This window comes from Hyalella azteca, unplaced genomic scaffold, assembly GCF_000764305.2.
Source record: "Hyalella azteca isolate HAZT.00-mixed unplaced genomic scaffold, Hazt_2.0.2 contig5737, whole genome shotgun sequence".
NCBI lineage: Eukaryota > Metazoa > Arthropoda > Malacostraca > Amphipoda > Hyalellidae > Hyalella > Hyalella azteca.
In genome coordinates, this window is record NW_025935919.1 from 50158 (window position 1) to 68956 (window position 18799).

Here is an 18799-nt window from a genome sequence, read left to right on the forward strand (position 1 = left end):
GACATATCCCTCCTCCCGACAGGTCGGGTGGGCTGCCCAACAACTCCGCCACCCACGGCTTCGTCGCCGGCTTGTGGTCGTCGTTGTCGGGCGGCGGTCGCTTCGTCTCGCGCGCCACGTCGGGCTACTTCGTCCACCTCTTCGGCTTCCGCTACTGCTGCCTCGTCGTGGTCGTCCTGCACGTCATTGTTGTGCGCACCTGCTGGCCTACATGTCCCAATTTCGTTTTAATGCGATCAAAAATTAACTTTTTTCGACTTGAATTTGCCTTGAAATTAACTCGCTGGGCTGCGCTAGCGAAAACTGCTCGCTGTTTCTTTGCTGGATGAAATAATCTGGCAATTTTGTTAAGATAACGGTATCATCTTCATCATTGTTCGATACTCATTTTTTTATATTTTATGTTCTTTTATTATCATTTTATTATGTCGCATTTCCTCCTTACATCGCCGTTTTATGACCACATTGTCATCAGTTCACAGTGACGGCAAGCTTCATGTTGTGTGAACTGTTGGGGGGCAAAAGGTCCCCTACAGGGGGAGGGGATCCCCCTCACCCCCTACCGGGGAGCTGCATGAAATCGTGTGATGATGACGCCCCCACCATCACCGTTATCACCACCACCACACCATCAGAAGCTATGGCGTCTAAAGCAGTTCGTAGTGACTGCGTACATAATGGCGCTCTTTATCGTTTATAGTGTTAATCGTATCGTGTTTCGTCTCATGTAACGTATGAAATTGTTCGTGCTAAATGACGTTTCTCTTCCGCATCTTTGAACATTATTTATTCAATATATTTTTTGTGCATATTTTATGATAAAATTGACAATTAATGCACGAAATATTCCGTGCAGATCACAGTTCCGCGGCCGCAAGTTGTCGTGAACTTCTCCGACTGTTTGGACTTCACTCCTATTAGGTGGGTCACGGCACACCTGTTAGGTGGGTCAGGGCACTCCTGTTAGGTGGGTCACGGCACTCCTATTAGGTGGGTCAGGGCACTCCTGTTAGGTGGGTCACGGCACTCCTATTAGGTGGGTCAGGGCACTCCTGTTAGGTGGGTCACAGCACTCCTGTTAGGTGGGTCAGGGCACTCCTGTTAGGTGGGTCAGGGCACTCCTGTTAGGTGGGTCAGGGCACTCCTGTTAGGTGAGTCACATCACTCCTCTATTAAATATCTATTTTATTTCTGTTCACACATTACCATAAAAAATCCCATTTAAACGCTTGTTTCAAAAGTGGAATAACTTGACTACGATCATTCATAATAACTGTAGTAAATAGAAAAATGAAATTAATATTTATTATTACCTAATAATAGCAAAACCAAGCTGGTTGCCCTATTCTGGGCAACGAATGTTATTTGTAGAAAAAGTTTGTTACAATATTCTAGAGGACCTCATTGATGACGTGGGGTTCATTNAAGCTGTTGTTTGCTGTGCAGCGCTTCATGAAGCTGACATGTGCTGTGAAACGCTTCATGAAGCTGACATGTGCTGTGCAACGCTTCATGAAGCTGACATGGGCTGTGCAACGCTTCACGGAGCTGACATGTGCTGTGCAACGCTTCACGAAGCTGTTGTTTGCTGTGCAGCGCTTCATGAAGCTGTTATGTGCTGACTGAAGTCGCACAAATTTCCCATTTCATGGCTGTAATAGGGCGACCAACAGGACTCCTGTTATCCTACGCTAAGTAGAGCGCTAGGTCCTGAGTTCCAGGAATCTCGTCTGTAAGTAAAAAATTGCTAAAAGTGTTCATCTACCGCCTCATTCTGGCAGAAAATTCCTTCTGGTCCTCAGAAAATTCATTCTGGTCTTAACTCATTTATAGGCTGTTCATGGAACTGATTACTTATTAGCCTTGCTCAAATCACCAAGTTCTTGCATTATTTTTTTTACCTGTGCCATAATTCACACAAATTCATCCGTGATAGATTAACTTGATTATTGCTGAGCACCTAGCAGACGTGAGAGAATTTTCCGCTATCACAACAAATTTCAGGTCCCAAAATTTAAGTCTTGTCAGCGATGCCTATTGCTCTTGACGTACTGCTGATGGCGTATTCGTTCTCAGTTGTTAACCGAAACCATGAAATTGTGCCTATGATATGTAATATTTTTGTTATCTGTGTTGCAGTGTGTGTGGGAAGCTAATAATTGTGATTCGCATATTCTACTGAACTTTCTCGAGGTTCAAATTTTGGCAGCTCTTGAAGTGTAATGTCGAGGTTTTTTTTTTTTTGCTCAGTTAGCCACAACTAATTAATTCACGTGATGTTCAATTAACAATTTAAACATCAAGATTAGGTAAAGGCTATCCTAGATCCATTAACTGTAAATTCAAAGTCCTGTTCATATATTTTTATTGTTGTTCGCTATTGTTCATAGATGCAAAAATAGAAATCATATTGCAATAGATTTGGCAGTGAAACAAATACGAGGCAGACGCTAGAGGAAATGTAGCAAGTTGAACATATTTTATGTGTTAAAGAGATATATTTATTGATAAACGTTTGTTGATCACTGAAAAATCAATGACCTGCACCAACCAAACGAGGTTAATTGAGACACATAATAGGTTATTTTTTTATTCATAAATACGTAGGTTATGAAATTAGTTGCCGTACCTTCTTAATTACATGACTTGAAACTTTTTAAGCTGCATCGAAAAGAAATGACTTATAGTTGGTTATTAAATATAGTAATTACGATAATTATATTAATAAAACAGTACATAAATTCTTACTTCCACGTCGCAGGGTACGGTCATATTTACGTCGTAAAAGATTCAATAGACGCCTCATCGGCCGTTATACGCGTTCAAAATACTAAAATATGTCTAGCATCAAATGTTAATCATAGCAAACGGCCATTAACAAAACATTTGTGGTATTTCCCTCCATTTCTCTTCACTCAAAGAAATGGCTGGGACTTGCGCAAATTTTCAACTCGCTTTTTGCACTGTGTGGGTCATTCTGACAGTTTCACTTGACTGTGGGATGAAGTAGTTTGATTTTATTGAAGTTAAAGTTTGTTCTTTATTAGTAAATCCAGCGAGGCTTCTCACAACGCAGAGTATACCCATTTGTACCATCAGCATTACTTCATTTATTAAAATTTTTTCGTTAAACTTTAGTTCATTAAATAGATAATCAAACGCGCATTTTGAATGAAACACAAAATTATTAAAAAAATGACCTGAACGATGCTACCATAATATCTGTAGTTAATTCATTAGTCATTTCAAATAATTAAGAACAATAGTCAAGTAATTAACAACAGCAAAATGTACGTTCCCGTCCACATAAAATAGCTGCATAATTATAAAAAAAATTATTCCATTTCATAAAATTTTCGCCGACACATAACGTAACGTACATCAAGTTGACTTCAAGTTGGTCATATCTAAGCTACATTATTGTGATTATCCTTATTAATTTGTATTATTATTATTGTCACTCGTTTTATCTTTGTCAAGCGTTAATAGGGACAAACAAGGCGGAGCCGCTGCAGTTACTGCACAACTATACATATTCAGGCAAATATTATTAAGATGCAACGGGTTTACAACACAACATATGGAACATTTGCTGCCTCTTCGAGTTAATAATTCCATCGCATTCATGCCATAATAAAAAAAATATGTAACTCAGTACTCACTGCAGTGAGTGACAGAGCGCGAATTTTCTCGTCGACGAAAACTTGAGGTCACAGACAGACGGACAGCCAGATAGACGGAGGAACATGGCGAGCACAATAGTGCATTTTTTTCATAAATGAGAAAATGCGCAAATAATTACTTCAAAACCAGCGGCCAACGTGAATGCTTGAGGAACTTGCATCGTGATTGCCACGTGTACACTTAGAAAAAAGAATGTGTCATTTTTGTACGAATATGAACACGTGCATGTAGCACCAAGACGCTCTTTTGCAAGGTCGAACTGGGTCTGGATTACCTTCACAAGAGCAAAAAGTACGTCATTATTTGGACAAAGTATCATTAGTTTTTAGCGCATTTTCTCATTTATGAAAAAAATGCACTATTGTGCTCGCCACCTAGATAAATGAGCGGGACTTTGTCCCAATAATGATGCACTTGATGCCCTTGCGTGGGCCATCTTAATACTGTTGGGCCAAGCAGGAGGGCGTATCCGTGCTACGTGCACAAAGTATGTCACTATTAGGACCTTATGATCCATTCATTCTTCAGAGTGCGGCTAAAGTTGTAGCGTTGTTAGAGCGTTTGTAGTTTGAACTTCAACAGATGAAGTTACCCACTAAAAATAGTAAAGCAAACAAGACGAGGTGAATATGAACTAAACATAATAGTGAACACGATGGATTCATCACAACTCGTTTAATTAAGTACAACTCTAACGCTCCCGAACCTGAAAGGCACTTGGACCTGTATATGCTAACGCTCCTATTGGTCGAGGAACGCTGCATCAAACACATGAAGATCGCAGAAATGAACAATTTAAAATTAATCTTCAAGTTTCCCACATGAAATAATGCACCCAATTGCATCTGCCATGAGTGATCAAACGTCAAAATTAAGTACGAAACAGAAATTCGAATCAGTTAAAAACTAGAGTTGAAATAAATGATTCACGTTTTAATTAAAGATAGGAGAATTCATGCGTGAACTTTGATGTACAAGCGAAGAAATTTTCAACGTAGAAACGAAATAAAATTTGCGCGTATCTCATTAGGCGTCGACTCAATAGGCCGTTAGCTTCTGTCGGAGGTATGACAGCAGCGTGAGGAATGAACTGAGGCATGGGCAGGATTGAACGGGACTGGGAACTTACGACCTAGAATTGACTTTTGCGTGAGGTAAGATAAAATGCATCAACTTTCCATCATATATGTGGGCAGGAACTGAGTTCGAGTTAATTTCTTTATACTAGACCGCCGTTAAAGTTCTGATTATTCGTTCGGGAACTACGAACCACAATGGCATTTCTTCGTAAACATTTGAACTGTTCCTCATGTACGCTGCTCACTTTTGAAGCTTGAAAATAATTTTTTCACAAATCTTCGCTATTCAAAGAGTTGTTTAAAGTAGCACCACTCGGGGACTCCAAGTTATTCTTATAGATATCATGGCTAAAAGATGAGACGCTATCACTGATACCACCTCGCTGTTTCGAGGTACCACCAACAGATGGTATACTAGTACCACCGATGCTGGTTGTGGTGGTGGATGGGGTGGTAGTTTGTGACATTAGAAGGTGGTAAGGGGTGTTCAGTAGACCAGACGTGTTCATATGGAAGTCATTGAAGGGGGAAGATAGAGGAACAGGTAGACCGACCAATGGCGGGGTCTTGGAAATTATAGGGTAGGGGCTTATATGATGTGACATGAAATTAGGATTATTGCTATGTGCATATAAGCTTAGGTTACTAGCGTTACTAGTATTACAAGGTAACGAGGAAAACATAGAAGGTAAGTTGTTAGGGTAGTTATTCTTAGCGTTGTTGAGGGATGCGTTAGTATGTGTTTCAGCAGGAACAGCATGATTACTACAACTAGAGTGAGCGGCAGATATATCATTAGAAACAGATGCCGTAGCAATAGCGTTCGGATTAAAATATTGAGAAGTCGTAAAAGTAACATTATGACTAAAACTAGCAGCTGCCTCAGGTATGGCATTAGAATTATAAAGCCCCGTTGGCAACGAAATAGCACTTACATTTGAGCAAAGATTCATCGTAGGAATGGCATTAGTAATGTTAATTGGAGGAGTGCTGGAGGCTGCAATATCGAAGATAGAATTAGCCGTAGGAATAACATTGGAATTAATAATAGAAGGTGCTGTGGTTATAGCTAGAGGGAAGCTCGAAGCAGGTCCTGCCGATGGAACGTTCTGGATGGCGTGGCGCTGACCAGCTTGAGGAGCAACACTGAAGGGGTTAACGAGGGTTGGAGGTAGAGTAGAACCCGGGGTAAACAACGCGGTAGGGTTGATTGGGGTCGGTGGCAGAGCAGAATCCGGGGTAAATAACGCGGTAGGATTGATTGGGGTCCGTGGCAGAGCAGAACCCGAGGTAAATAATGCGGTAGGGTTAAGTGGAATCGGTGGCGGGGCAGAACCCTGACCAAACGATGAGCAACTGTCAGCGCCTTCACTAGTCAATTTCATCTCTTGTCTGGACGGCCTCCTCTTCTTCTTCTTTGATTTCATTGGCGTCAGCGATAGAGGTTCCGATTTAAAGTCCGCTGGGGGATGGGAGCTGTGAATGCCATTACCGCCGGCCTTTGAAGGGGTCGAGTGCAGTATTGGAGTTGGGCACACCGACAAGGAAGGAGTTTGGACCTCGGTATTCTTGTCATCTTTAATGTTCGCTTCCACCGAGTGACCATTTTCTGAAGTATAATGCGGGGTGGGGCCAGTGGCTGGCGTCGGGTATGATCTTTCCAGGGAGGTTGCAGGAAAGGAATTGGATGAAATCGAGGAAATTAGCTCAGCTGGTAATGATTGGTTGAGTCGTTCTGATGCATTCCCCACCTCAGATGTTGTCCGATAAGAGACTACCTTAGGAACATACTCGGCAAAATCAACATGTTTAGGAGGAGCTTGATAGGCTGGTGCGCGGAGATCTGAATTAGATTTTGAAGGGGATTGGCTAAATGAAGGAGTTTTCGATAGTCGAGGTTCTTTCAAGTTCATGGCAGTAGACGAGGGCATAGAAGAAGACCTTGACAAATTAACTGTTGGGTTGGAAACTGCAAGAGGCGTTCTGTGCTTAGCATTCGAGAAGCCAGCAAGACTGGCTAAAGCAGAGAAGACACCAATTGAATGACGCTTTACAAACTTCTTTTTCTTCTTACTTTCTACTTGCTCAGATTTTTTAACATCTTGCTTCTTGCCATCTACGGGCACGTTGATCTCTACGTTTTCCTTGCCATCAACACTTTGCGTCCAAGATGAGGAGGAGGAGATCTTGGCCTCTGAGGTGTCCAAGATACAGTAACTCTTCTTTAGTGAGTTATACGACGTACATAAATCGATACCATCGCTGCCTACCAGGACTCCAGTGCAACCGAACTCGGGGACTTCAAGTTCTTTTCGGTACGCGACGTCTCCTACAGATGAACCAAACCTGACAATAGCTCCTCGGTTTGCAATATTATCGACACCGGATCGTTTTTGATCTTCCGCGCATTGGATTTGCGGATTTGGAGCTTCAGCCCGATCACGCGCACAGTCCATCTCTAAAGGTAATCGCTTTTCCTGGGATTTAGTTTCGTCAACCTCAACATTTGAACAAGTTTTTGCCTCTTGAAGGAACAACGCATTTCCATTAGACCAGGAATGTAGCTGACTTTCCTCTGCACGAACTTGTGCCTGACCTGAAACATGCGTAAAATCCTGAACGGGAACTTTAGCCGCAGTACTTACGATCTCCAGACTAGAACTCTTTTGGATTTCAAGGTCCGTTTTGGCATCAGGTGCTCGATATGTTTTCTTGTGTGTAGGAATGTGAAGCGAACGTGAGCGGATACAGGTAACGTGATTCCTCGTGAGGTCGTCAACGCGATGCTGAGTTGAAGTACTCGGTAGAGTGAAGCACTTGAGGCTGCGATGGGTCAACTTTCTAGGAGGCTTTGCGGGTGGGACAATTTTTTTCGCACTTTCCAATGACGGTACGTAGGTTTCGTCTCGACATATGGGATTTTGTAATATACATAATTCTGATCTTGTGCTTTCGTTTGGGACGCGAGTATTTAGTCGTAAGTGGGACTCAAATGCTACTTTCAACACGTCATCGCTGGCAAGAATTTCAGCATCATCCTTCTTATCTACGATATCTGATTTCTGCAGACGATTGCGACGAGTTTCAACCTCGTCGGCAGGATGCCAGGATAAGAGTGACGATGAGCCAGACGAGACAGAGACCACTTCACACTCATCTCCATCGTCTTCGCTGTCGCTGCAAGACTTCGTCGGTGCTTCCATTAATTTCTTGTGAGAAGACGATGATAAGATCAAAGCAACAGGTGACGATGTAATGTTAACAACAGACCTGACGTGGGTCTCAGTCTCACTGCAAACCGTCGGAGACGAAGCAGAAACATCGACAGGGGAAGGAGGAATACAAGAAGACGATGTTGGGGCAGAAGCGGAGACACCAGAAGACGATGGCGCGCAAGAAACAGGAAACGCTTGATCGCGAATGGATGACGTGGCTGCGTCAGAACAAGAATTATGTACTTGGACTTGGATTTTAGTCCCTTGGGGATACGATGCGGGGGGAGATGGGGATGAACCTGAGTAGCACTCCTGGTTGTGGGTTGTGGGGAGAGGTTTTTCCTCCTGGTTCGGGACAATAGAAAGAAGTTTTTCCTCTTGGTTGTGGGTTGTGAGGAGAGGTTTTGCCTCCAGGTTTTGGGTTGTGGAAAGAGGTTTTACCTCCTGGTTGTCGGTTGAGGAGAAAGGTTTTTCCTCCTGGTTCGGGATAATAGAAAGAAGTTTTTCCTCTTGGTTGTGGGAAGTGGGGAGATGTTTTGCCTCCTGGTTGTCGGTTGAGGAGAAAGGTTTTTCCTCCGGGTTCGGGACTAAAGGAAGAAGTTTTTCCTCTTGGTTGTGGGTTGTAAGAAGAGGTTTTTCGTCCGGGTTGTATGGTGTGGAGAGAAGGTTAGGCTCCTGGTTGTGGGGTGCGAGGGGACGTCTACCTTTTCGGTCGCGGGTTGTAAGGCGAGGTTGTCCTCGATGGTTGTAGGTTGCAGCGGGTGGTGGGGTTAAATAAGCGTTGCAGCTCACAGCTGGGTTACCTTAGAAGCCAAAGCAAGGAGCGGGTTAAGGTAGGTGGATCAACCATAAGCAGCACTATTAACCCATGATCGAGCAAAGCGATGGAAGCTAACGTTACTCAAGACTCTGGGTCTGGTTGAACAAAAAAGACTTGTTCGTTTGTATAGAAGCCACCAAGGTTATTTTTAATCATGGAGATTTTTATTTGAATTTTAGAACAATGAAACCAAATTGAAAAATAATACGTTGAGAATTGGGAATATCGCCTGACAGTCTTGCTCGATAATGGGTTGTGTAGAAATATATTTACAATAAAAAGGTCGAAAAAATTAAAAATAAATTAGAAAATTAGTCTGAACCAGCGTCGCGTGTGTTGACGATGGTAGGGCTGTGATGGTAGGGCTGTGATGGTGGGGCTGTGAAGGTGAGGCTGTGATGGTAGGGCTGTGATGGTAGGGCTGTGATGGTAGGGCTGTGATGGTGGGGCTGTGATGGTAGGGCTGCTGTGATGGTAGTGTAGAATATTGGTAGAGCAATAGAGAAAATTTCTTAAACTAAATCAATATTAGTCACAATACAAGCATGATGAAAGGATCAAAACATTATTAAGTGCAACATTTATGTGTTTTGCTTAAAGAAAATTTGTGACTGACTAGACGTGGATTATTTGTTAAATAAAAAGGCTATGCAAATCATATTAAAAGCGAAATATTCTAGGAATCAGCATAATATTTACAAAAAAAAAAACATGAAGAGAAGAACGAAAGTTAATGTGGAATATGATTGAAATCATATTCTCATGACAAGGGTAATGACCGNGAAGTAAACAATGTTTATAGCTAAAAAAAGAGAAATACTGTTTAGAAAGAAAGAAGCGGTAAAGATTGAATTGAACTTGTTAATTAAATAACATAAAAATTAAAAATATAGTTAAATAAATAATGTAGGATGTTAGTTAATACTTGTTAATTGATAGACAGTTATTGCAGCGAGAACAATCAGCTAACTCTACCAGATCCACGTGAAGCGTTTGGCTTTCTTGCTTGCCTTCACTATCCCCACAACCGCTCCCTCATCATCACTAACATCACTTTTACCTGCACCCTTACTCATCACATTCCCACCATACTTCACTTCATCATCAACCTCATCACCACAACCAAGCTCGCCGGTCTTAGAATTCCGACCGAAAATCCTAACGTCAAAAACTCCGAAACTGAAGCGCCGAAAAACCTTCTTGTTTTTCTTCTTGGTTCGAGGATTTCTGGTCAAGCCTTGTGACGTGGTTCGTTCCGACGGCGAAATATCATCGACGTAAAACGTGGACGTTGATCGGCAACTTGGTTCGTGATCACCAAAGGGTGCGTCAGAAAACGGTTGCCGCGTTTTCCAGCCCGCGAGCAACGTTCGCGCGCGCCAGGGTCTAGCGTTGGGAACGTCCCTGAGATGAGAAGGAACGTTAACGCTCGTGGTAGAGTGCAGGCGGCGTTCAAGTAACGCGTTCTTGATGTTGTCGGAGGCCGTTGAACCAAGAACATCTTCCACTGACGACCGACCACTCGAAGAAACTCCAAAGAACTCAACGACTTCGTTCCTCGTGAATCCTTTGATGAGATCGGCATGTATGGGTGCGTCTCCCGAGTGCGGGTTGTCCCTTTTTTCGAGTTTCTTCGAAGATTCAGAAGAGAATTTTTTTCCTGAGTCTAAGTGACACTGCAAAGGAGATACAGGACAAGATTTTCTTGAAGTTTCTACGTTTAATTCTGCATCCAAGTGGTGATTGAAATCCCTTCGACATTCAGGACTGGAGTCAATTGAAGATTCAGGCCAATATTCTCTGCTGAATTTGTGATGAAACTGTTGAGTAGATTCATCATGGAAACGTTCAGGACAGCGATTCTCGCGAGACTCTGGGCCAGAGGAATCTTTGTACTCACCACCAGATTCCTGGGCGGAATACAAGCAGGATTCACTTGACCCAACAGAATCCTTATCAGGATACCCGTCGGTAACTCCCACCATGTTGGATACGGAGGCCGCTTTTTGTCCTCTACAGCGTGGAGCTGGCTTAGGTTTGGTCCTAAGAGCGTAAGTTTTCTCGTAGTCCTCCCCTGAGAGGTAAGTAAACTCGGGGCTGTCTTTGCTCTGGCGCTTTGCCTCGGCAGACTTAGATTTGTCCCCTGCTACGTTGATCGCCGAAGATGAATTTGTGAACGAAGGATTTTTCAGTTTCCAGCGCGAAAATGCGTTACGTTTCACATTTTTCAGGGCTTTTTCAATGCCCAAGCTGTCGTAACTTTTAGGCTTTTTAGGCGCTTTCGAGTTTTTCTCATCACTTGGTTTCTCCGAATCAGCAAAAATCCAATGACTATAGGCTGCGCTTTGTTCAGTTTTATTGAAGTTTTTAGGCTCTCTGGCTTTCCCAGATTCGATGAGATTCAATGCTGCATTTGGTTTAATAAATTCACATTTACCAGACTCTGGCAGCACTGGTGCAGACTCTGGCAGCACTGGTGCAGACTCTGGCAGCACTGGTGCAGACTCTGGCAGCACTGGTGCAGACTCTGGTAGCACTGGTGCAGACTCTGGCAGCACTGGTGCAGACTCTGGCAGCACTAAAGGTACAGCTTCAGTCTTAGGTCGGTAGACACACGGGATTTCTTCAGATGAAAAGACCAGTTCCTCGACCAAAGTTTTAGCGCAGCATCTGCTAGAACTTTCTAGAGAAGAACTCTTTAGATAAGGTTCAGCTATCATAAGATTACTTTCACTATCAGGAAAATATTCTTTTTGAATGTGATCGGCATTATAACCATTGCATATATTAGAGGTTTTGTCCAGATGAGGCACATTTTTAGTTGTGGCAATTTCTGTGACTTCTTTCGCATAAACTTCGGTGCAGGAAGGCGGCAGAAATTCAGCGTTGACTTCAACAGAGAACTCGGATGTACCTTCCAAAGTGAGGGAATTGTTGACAACAACTGAAGAGTTTTCTGTTTGGCTGACTGATTGAACTTTTTCTTTGTTACACACAGGAATTTTATCCTCATTAGCAACAGGATCTTCCTTGATACATCCTACGGATACAGGTTCGTCCCCATGTAACATGAAGGCTTCAAGAGCTGCTTTGAGGTTCTCCTCTAGGAGGGATCCTCTCCTGCCAGGGGGACTTGAAGGAATGTGGTTCTCCCTAACATCTCCTGCAACATATCCATCAGGAAGGATGTCTGTAGGATACAGTAGACTGCCCACATTTGCCTGTATATCCACCGCAGCCGCACCTTTAGACAAGTCGGTCATGGAATTAAAATTTCCTGTAGATTCTACGTTGAAAGAAGGAACAGTTGATAAGTTGGTGGCAGATTCTACAAGACAAGAGGATGAATTGTCTGCAGGTCGCACGTCATCCATGCATCTTTCCGAATGATCTTCAGTTGATTCTGCAGCACGAAGAGAACCTGTAACAAGTTCAGCCCGTTCCGAAGTGCTGTGTGAAGTGCTGCGTGAAGTGCTGCGAAGTGCCCCGACAGTTTCTTCATGATGAACCAAGGTAGGTGGATCTAGACGCACACCAGTTGTGTGGACTGAAGGTAAGGAATACACGTCAAGCTTAGGGATGCTGAAGCCACTTTCGTCTTCAGCCACGAAGGATCTTTGGAAAATGTCATCCGCCATGCGGGATATCTCGTCCATACTGATCATCCGTTCCATCTCCCCAGCGTTGCGATGAATTGAATCAACTTCTGCATCAACATCACATTCATCACAAAGGTCATCATTCTGATCAAGATCACCATGGCTATGTCGATCGTTTTCGTTCGTATAATTGCTTACAAAATATCGCTGATATTCACCACGTTCTCCTTCATTCATCATCCTCAGGTCTAACTTCCAATCATCACATGATGATTCAAGCCTTGATTCATCACTCACACCACATTCAACATCACACAAAGCATCACTAATATTTCCGGCAAGTCCAATCTTTTCGTTGGTTGAGTTTTCAACCCTAGCATCAACATTGTTCTCAGCAACACTGTTCTCCACCACATTGTTCTCATCAGTCTCGCCATAACATCTTTCTACGCCCCCAGCAAACGTACCCAAAACCCCGGTCTGCTCAGTTAAAAAAATATACATACCAAAAAGAAAAAAATTAAGTAAAGAGAATTACAACGAAATCAAAATAACTCAATAATATACGAAATCGTACAAACGGTAAAATAACAAGAAATAATCCCACACGACACGACACATTACGATGCGTCGTAAGGACGCATGCACCATTACAATGAAGACAAGACGATGCAGCAGCAATGTTGACCATGACGCGAGGTGGTGACGAAGAGTGATGGTGCCGTGGCCCGTGAAGCAACAGCAAAGCGAAACAAAAAATATAATTTAGTGCACAAGCTAAAAAAAAAACAATAATACCCACACAAACATAACAAATCAACTCCCAAAGAATAACAATAAATGACATCCATGTCCATGGGCACTCTTATAAACAAAACATGAACGAACATGATATTGGATAATGTGCTCAGTTTCGGCAGTCAGCAAATCTAAACTCTATGGTGGCTAGTGATTAAAACAATGAAAAATTTGCATAAATAAAAAACCAAGCGTGTGAAAGCAATTCATATTATAAGTGAATGAGATAAGTTTACAGATATAGATATGTATCTAAGAACCGTATTGGCATCTATTTTTGAAACCAAGGAGATTGGAATGAACGGCACACAAAAGATACCACACAATAGATAACACGTGGATGGAATGGAAACAATTCCAACAGCTTCTGTATGCACGATACAATGAGTAGACTGGGGCCATACTTTCAAAACTCGCTAAGTGAACGTAAGTATTTACGCTCTATTTTCTTGTCTATGATTGGTGGATTTTGCTTGAAAGGCCGTCAATGATTGGCGATCTCTTAACTTTTTTTGAAAGTATAGGCCCTGGTCGACAATTAAGCCTCCCTGTCTAGTCATCTTAAATCACAAACACAATGAAGATGATGCACGTGGTGAATATAATGAACATGATGCACGTAGTGGTGAACGTGATGAACAATATCAACATGATGAGCATGATGACGCCATGCCATGAGCAGATGTACAATGTCCAGCAGACACCATTAATAAATACAAATCATAAAGAAAGATTTACTACGATAGTCAGAGCTACAGAAGATTATTGGTGAGGAGGTTATTGATGATGTAAACAGTGAGTTAATTACTGGTGAAGTTACTAGTGTGTTTACTGGTGATAATAATAATAATGATAAGAACAATGATAATCTATAATACTGGATGGGACAAAATGAGGCTTCACCTGAGCATCTCTGCCGTGGTTATCGTCAGTAGGCCGCTGGCAGCGGTGGAGGGAAGACGTGTCGTCGTGGACGCTCTGAAAAATAATACCATAGAATACTCCCGAATACAGAATCATTGCAAGCAATNTCATATTATCATCGTCCAAATTTGCTCACCAGCGATGATGCCATCCTATTATCATTGTCCAATTTGCTCACCAGCGATGATGCCAGGCTGATGCCAGTGCTGCATCTGCAGCAGTTGTGCGTTGAGCTCCGCACAGAGCAGCTTGCTCTGGTGCAGCTGTTGCCGCAGCTCACTCTTCTCCTGCAGCAGCTGTGACAACTGCTCCTGCAGCTGCAGCACAATCTCTAGCAGCTGCTGCTGGGCACCTGCAAGCATGTAATTTGTTGATATCAACATAGTCAATAGTCTCTTCTGTAATATTCAATTTTTGACAAATGTATAACATCTATGATAAAGTAGCATGAGACATGCAATGGAATATAGAAAAAAAAATTATTTTAAATATGAGCAAACCAGATGTTAATCTCACTGCACAGCATTAAATGACATCACAATAAATAGAAAGCATTCCATTTATATCCATTCAGAGTAAATCATAAATGAAATGTGCAATCATAAAGTCTAACATGCCAATATTCAAAAAAAAAAAAAAAAGATCAGCAATGCCATGAAAATTAAATTTTAAAATCAATTTTTTTATTATATACAAACACCAGAATCAGGACAGTTATATATAGGTACTGGTACTGGTAGGCAATTCCTGCTGGAAGTTCATGATAAAAAGCTAAGACTAATACTGACTGCACAGCAAATGGGAATATATATAAATATCATCAGTAACATTTATATCCAAGATATCTCATTATATATCTGTAACAGTTACTATATATTAACTTACTTGAAGTAGAATCATTCAGCAAGTTTAGGGAGGCAGCAGGATTTAATGAGCCTCTAAGCTCAAGATTTCTTTCTCCAGAGCGCTTTCCATTTTGGTTGACTTCATGTATCCCCTCTTGAAGATACATCTCACTGGCTGGTTGAGGGGCCCCATGGGGTTCACATGAGGGGCTTGGCAGAGGGAGGCTAGAGTAATCAATGGGGCTGATCCGGTGCTGCACTTTTAACTCGGCAATTTCTCTGTCGTCTAAAATTGGGTTTGATAAATTATTGCACAATGACTCATCTCTCTTCAGGGCAAGAGCTTCTTCAAAGAAATTTTGAGTTGAAAATGACTGCCTGTTGAGAGTTTCAAGTTGGACTAGGTGGTCAACTGAAGGAAACTTCTGACCAGTCTCACCAGAGGCACGATCAACACAAGGCAACTTATCAAGGCACGTCATGTACAGACTGGTTTCAGGAACATTCATTTCTCCAGCACCTGATTCTATCACATCAACTATACTTTCACTAGAAGCAACTAATGCACTTGGTGTAGTCCTTAAACTATCACAATGACTGCCATTAGCACCTTTATTATTGCATTTTTTGGGGAAAGACTCGGATCTATAATCAAGAAATTGGCCATTGTGGGAGTGCTTGTCAGTTTCAGCAGACAAACATTCATTAAAAAGGACTGATGAATCAGTTTGTCCACTCACAGAAACACTTTTCACAGTATGAGCTGCACAGTGACTAGTATTGGAATATGAAGAATCATTCTTGATAAAATCCTGGCAATCATTCATAGCTTCATATTCATTAAATGACATCCCAGAAACTAGGCCGGATTTTATGAAATTTTCTTTAGGGGCTTCAGGAACTGCTGACCTTTCATTTCCTTTCAAAATTCTATCACTTTCTAAAGCATCAAAGTTCATTTCTGTTGTATGAACTGTTGCTTTAACTTCATTAACAGTAAGGACAGTGGGGACAGATTCAGGCATGTTGAGCTTATCATATGATGTGCCTAGCATTGCTCACATGCCAACTGGCCATCAACATACTGTACTACAACTATTATCTGCAAATGAAGCATAACCATAAAATAATATGCAGATATTCAGAGCAACAAAACTTCTAAATAATAAAATTCGTGTTGTATCGACTCCAAAAACTGATGCAACGATGTCACACTGGGAGTTTAAAGGTTTTAAATTAAAGCAAGCAAGAGATGCCAAATCATCAAGGCTAAATCCTAAATGTGCCTGTTTGGCTGGGGAAAAACAATTTTGCATCATTGCAATTTGCAGTGCAATGAAAATTGGAATGCAATTGCACCCTGTCCTGAGGCTTTCCAATCGTAAGCATTCATAGGTCAATTAATATTTTTAATATAATGTTATGGCAAACAGCTACCCTCAAATGGTGTAATAAGGGATGATTTTGAGCATTTTTTAATAACTTCTTACCATGAAACATATCATGAACAAATTTGGGCTCATTTTAAAGGTATTTGCAAAGGCTATCTTATGGCATCTCTGAAAAAATTTCATATGCTATTTGTAAGGTGCCAGACACAATATAAAAGCCCCCTGAACTAACCTTGGAAATGGGGTAATAAGGGACACTTGAAATTAAACTTAATTCTAAAACGTTTGAAGCATGCAGAGTGTACTCATCCATTACTAACAGTACTCTGAAGTCCTCCTCTTCCTTTATATATGATGTAAATGTAGAATAAATAACATTTTCTGTGATTTTTACTCGTTTTTCTTTTATGATACGATATTACCTTATCCGAACATTACCATATTATTGATGCAATATTACCTAATCCATGGACATGCCATTGAGCATTAACAACAACCTAGTCCACTGCAAGCTTTATATCAGCAGCCATGTAGCATTTCTCCTGTGTCTATAAGTGCACAGGACAGCTTGTAATCTTGCACCATTTTAATTGAGTCAAGCGAATTCACTATAACAAAAAAGATTGTAAAAAGCATTCCTGAAACAGAGAGGAATATTTGAGTGACAACCATCATATTTTTTTGAGAAAAAATCAAAGTTTTGGTTAATTACTTTTCATTTTATGTTGCCCGGTGAATAATTCTATGACATTCTCAGCACAATTTTGTGATGACTGATGTGCATTGATTTTTTTCAAGTGAAATTTTTACTGAGCGAGGTAAATGTAATCAAAATTCTTTGTTGTTCATTGATTATTTAGTTAACTGGAGCCTTTACTAACCATGGTTCTACTGTAAATGCATTTTTAGGAGTGTCCCTTTTACCCCACGGGGGGTCCCTTATTACCCCATCATGCATAAATGGCTGCCTTTTTTGGAATGAGCTATGCAATTTCTGTCAATCATGTTTTTAAGCCAACACCTGTGGCTGTGTGCAACTTTTATGCAAGTAAAATTTTTTAATATAGCAAATATTTTTTTTGCTAGACCTTAGCAGAGGTACTTTTCCAAAATCTCAGTTTTCACTTTTTTCAGGGATTTTTTAAAGGTAGTAAATGAAAGATTTCTCAACTTACTTTATGCTAAATAGATAGTAAAAAAAGTTGAACTTTATGCCACTTTTTTTAGTTTTGCAATATTTTGATTAGTTTAGCTGCTAGCCTGCTGCAACATTTCTACAAAATGTTGGAGGACTGACCCTTGTTAACCCTGGCGGCCTGGCCATCCCTTATTACCCATTTGACAGTATACTGGTATTACTTTAGACTAAGTGCATCCAAAAAAGGGTGTTTTTTTAATTATATGTTTTTTGAGATGTAGATTAAGAATCTGAAATCCGTTTTTGGCGGTTGGCATTGGAAAACTGATTTTTTTCCAATTTTTTATATATTTTCTATAGAAACAACAATGGGGGGACTCATGAGGAACCAGGGGTTTTAGGGGGGGGGGGACACGCCCGAGGCTCTAATTTGTCAAAAAAAAAAAAAATTGGGCAAAAGTTGGTGAAAAATTGGAAAAAATCAGAATTTTTTTTTGACTGGAAATGGTCTATATCTATCTGGGAATGACTGTAAACCTATGTAAAACCCAAAAATCATGCTAGGTTAGGTTAGGTTGATATAGATCATTTCCAGTAAAAAAAATTTCCAATTTTTTTCCAATTTTTTGCCAATTTTTGCCCGATTTATTATTTTTTTTTATGAATTAGAGCCGCGGGCGTGTCCCCCCACCCCTAAAACACCCAGTTCCCCATTGTCGTTTTCAATAGAAAATATATAAAATATCAGAAAAAATTGGTTTTCCGATGCCAACCGCCAAAAACGGATTTCAGATTCTTAATCTACACCCCAAAAAACATATAATTAAAAAAAACTTTTTTTGCATGCACTAAATCTAAAGTTTTACCCAGTATACTTATACTATTAGCAAACACTGAGGTGACATGATGCCATCTATCCATTCTGGAAAATTGGGGCAGAAGCCACCTGTGAATTTAAGAAAATGCCCATGCGCCATGCCCATGCTTGACGAGCTTGTAGGGTAAACGCTGTATATTCCGACATCATGGGTAATTCTGATTTACGACACCTCTCGTTTTTCCTTTATATTAAGCTTTGTTTTAGTTCCATGCATTCGTTGATGGTTGAAATAGTGACGTCATACATTTGCGCGTCAAACTACTGCCAAAACACTAGGTCTGGGCCATCTAGCGGGAAAATGTTGAAATCCAAAGAGAGACGGTGCATGCCACCCAATGAGATCATCGAAAAATGTGTCAAAGTTGACAGTTGACCTTGCTCTACCAAATAGTGATAAACTGTTTGTGTAGAAAGAATATTATGGTT

The 18799-nt window shown here is 41.1% G+C and overlaps 3 protein-coding genes across 3 annotated transcripts in view; 1 reads left to right on the forward strand and 2 right to left on the reverse strand.

Annotated features, from left to right (window-relative positions):
- LOC108681709 (MFS-type transporter SLC18B1) overlaps positions 1-1626 on the forward strand; it is an 8028-nt gene extending 6402 nt beyond the window's left edge. Inside the window, exons 6-9 of the mRNA XM_047880620.1 lie at positions 23-191; positions 476-655; positions 857-925; positions 1447-1626. Coding sequence (XP_047736576.1) covers positions 23-191; positions 476-655; positions 857-925; positions 1447-1626 — 598 coding nt within the window. The remainder of the gene's footprint in view (positions 1-22; positions 192-475; positions 656-856; positions 926-1446) is intronic.
- Positions 1627-3758: 2132 nt separating this feature from the next.
- Positions 3759-14270, reverse strand: LOC108681710 (mucin-17-like). The gene is made up of 4 exons (XM_018170773.2): positions 14256-14270; positions 14099-14173; positions 12865-12877; positions 3759-8781 (listed from the first exon to the last, which is right to left on the reverse strand). Exons 1-4 carry the CDS (start codon positions 14268-14270, stop codon positions 5033-5035), a joined length of 3852 nt encoding a protein of 1283 aa, XP_018026262.2. The 3' UTR covers positions 3759-5032.
- Positions 14271-14277: 7 nt separating this feature from the next.
- Positions 14278-15085, reverse strand: LOC125177925 (the record flags this gene model as incomplete). The annotated part of the gene is given in 2 exon segments (XM_047880621.1): positions 14278-14471; positions 15005-15085. Coding segments are annotated over 2 exon segments (275 nt in total), but the record flags the coding sequence as incomplete, so codon positions are not given.
- Between the last annotated feature and the right edge of the window lie 3714 nt (positions 15086-18799).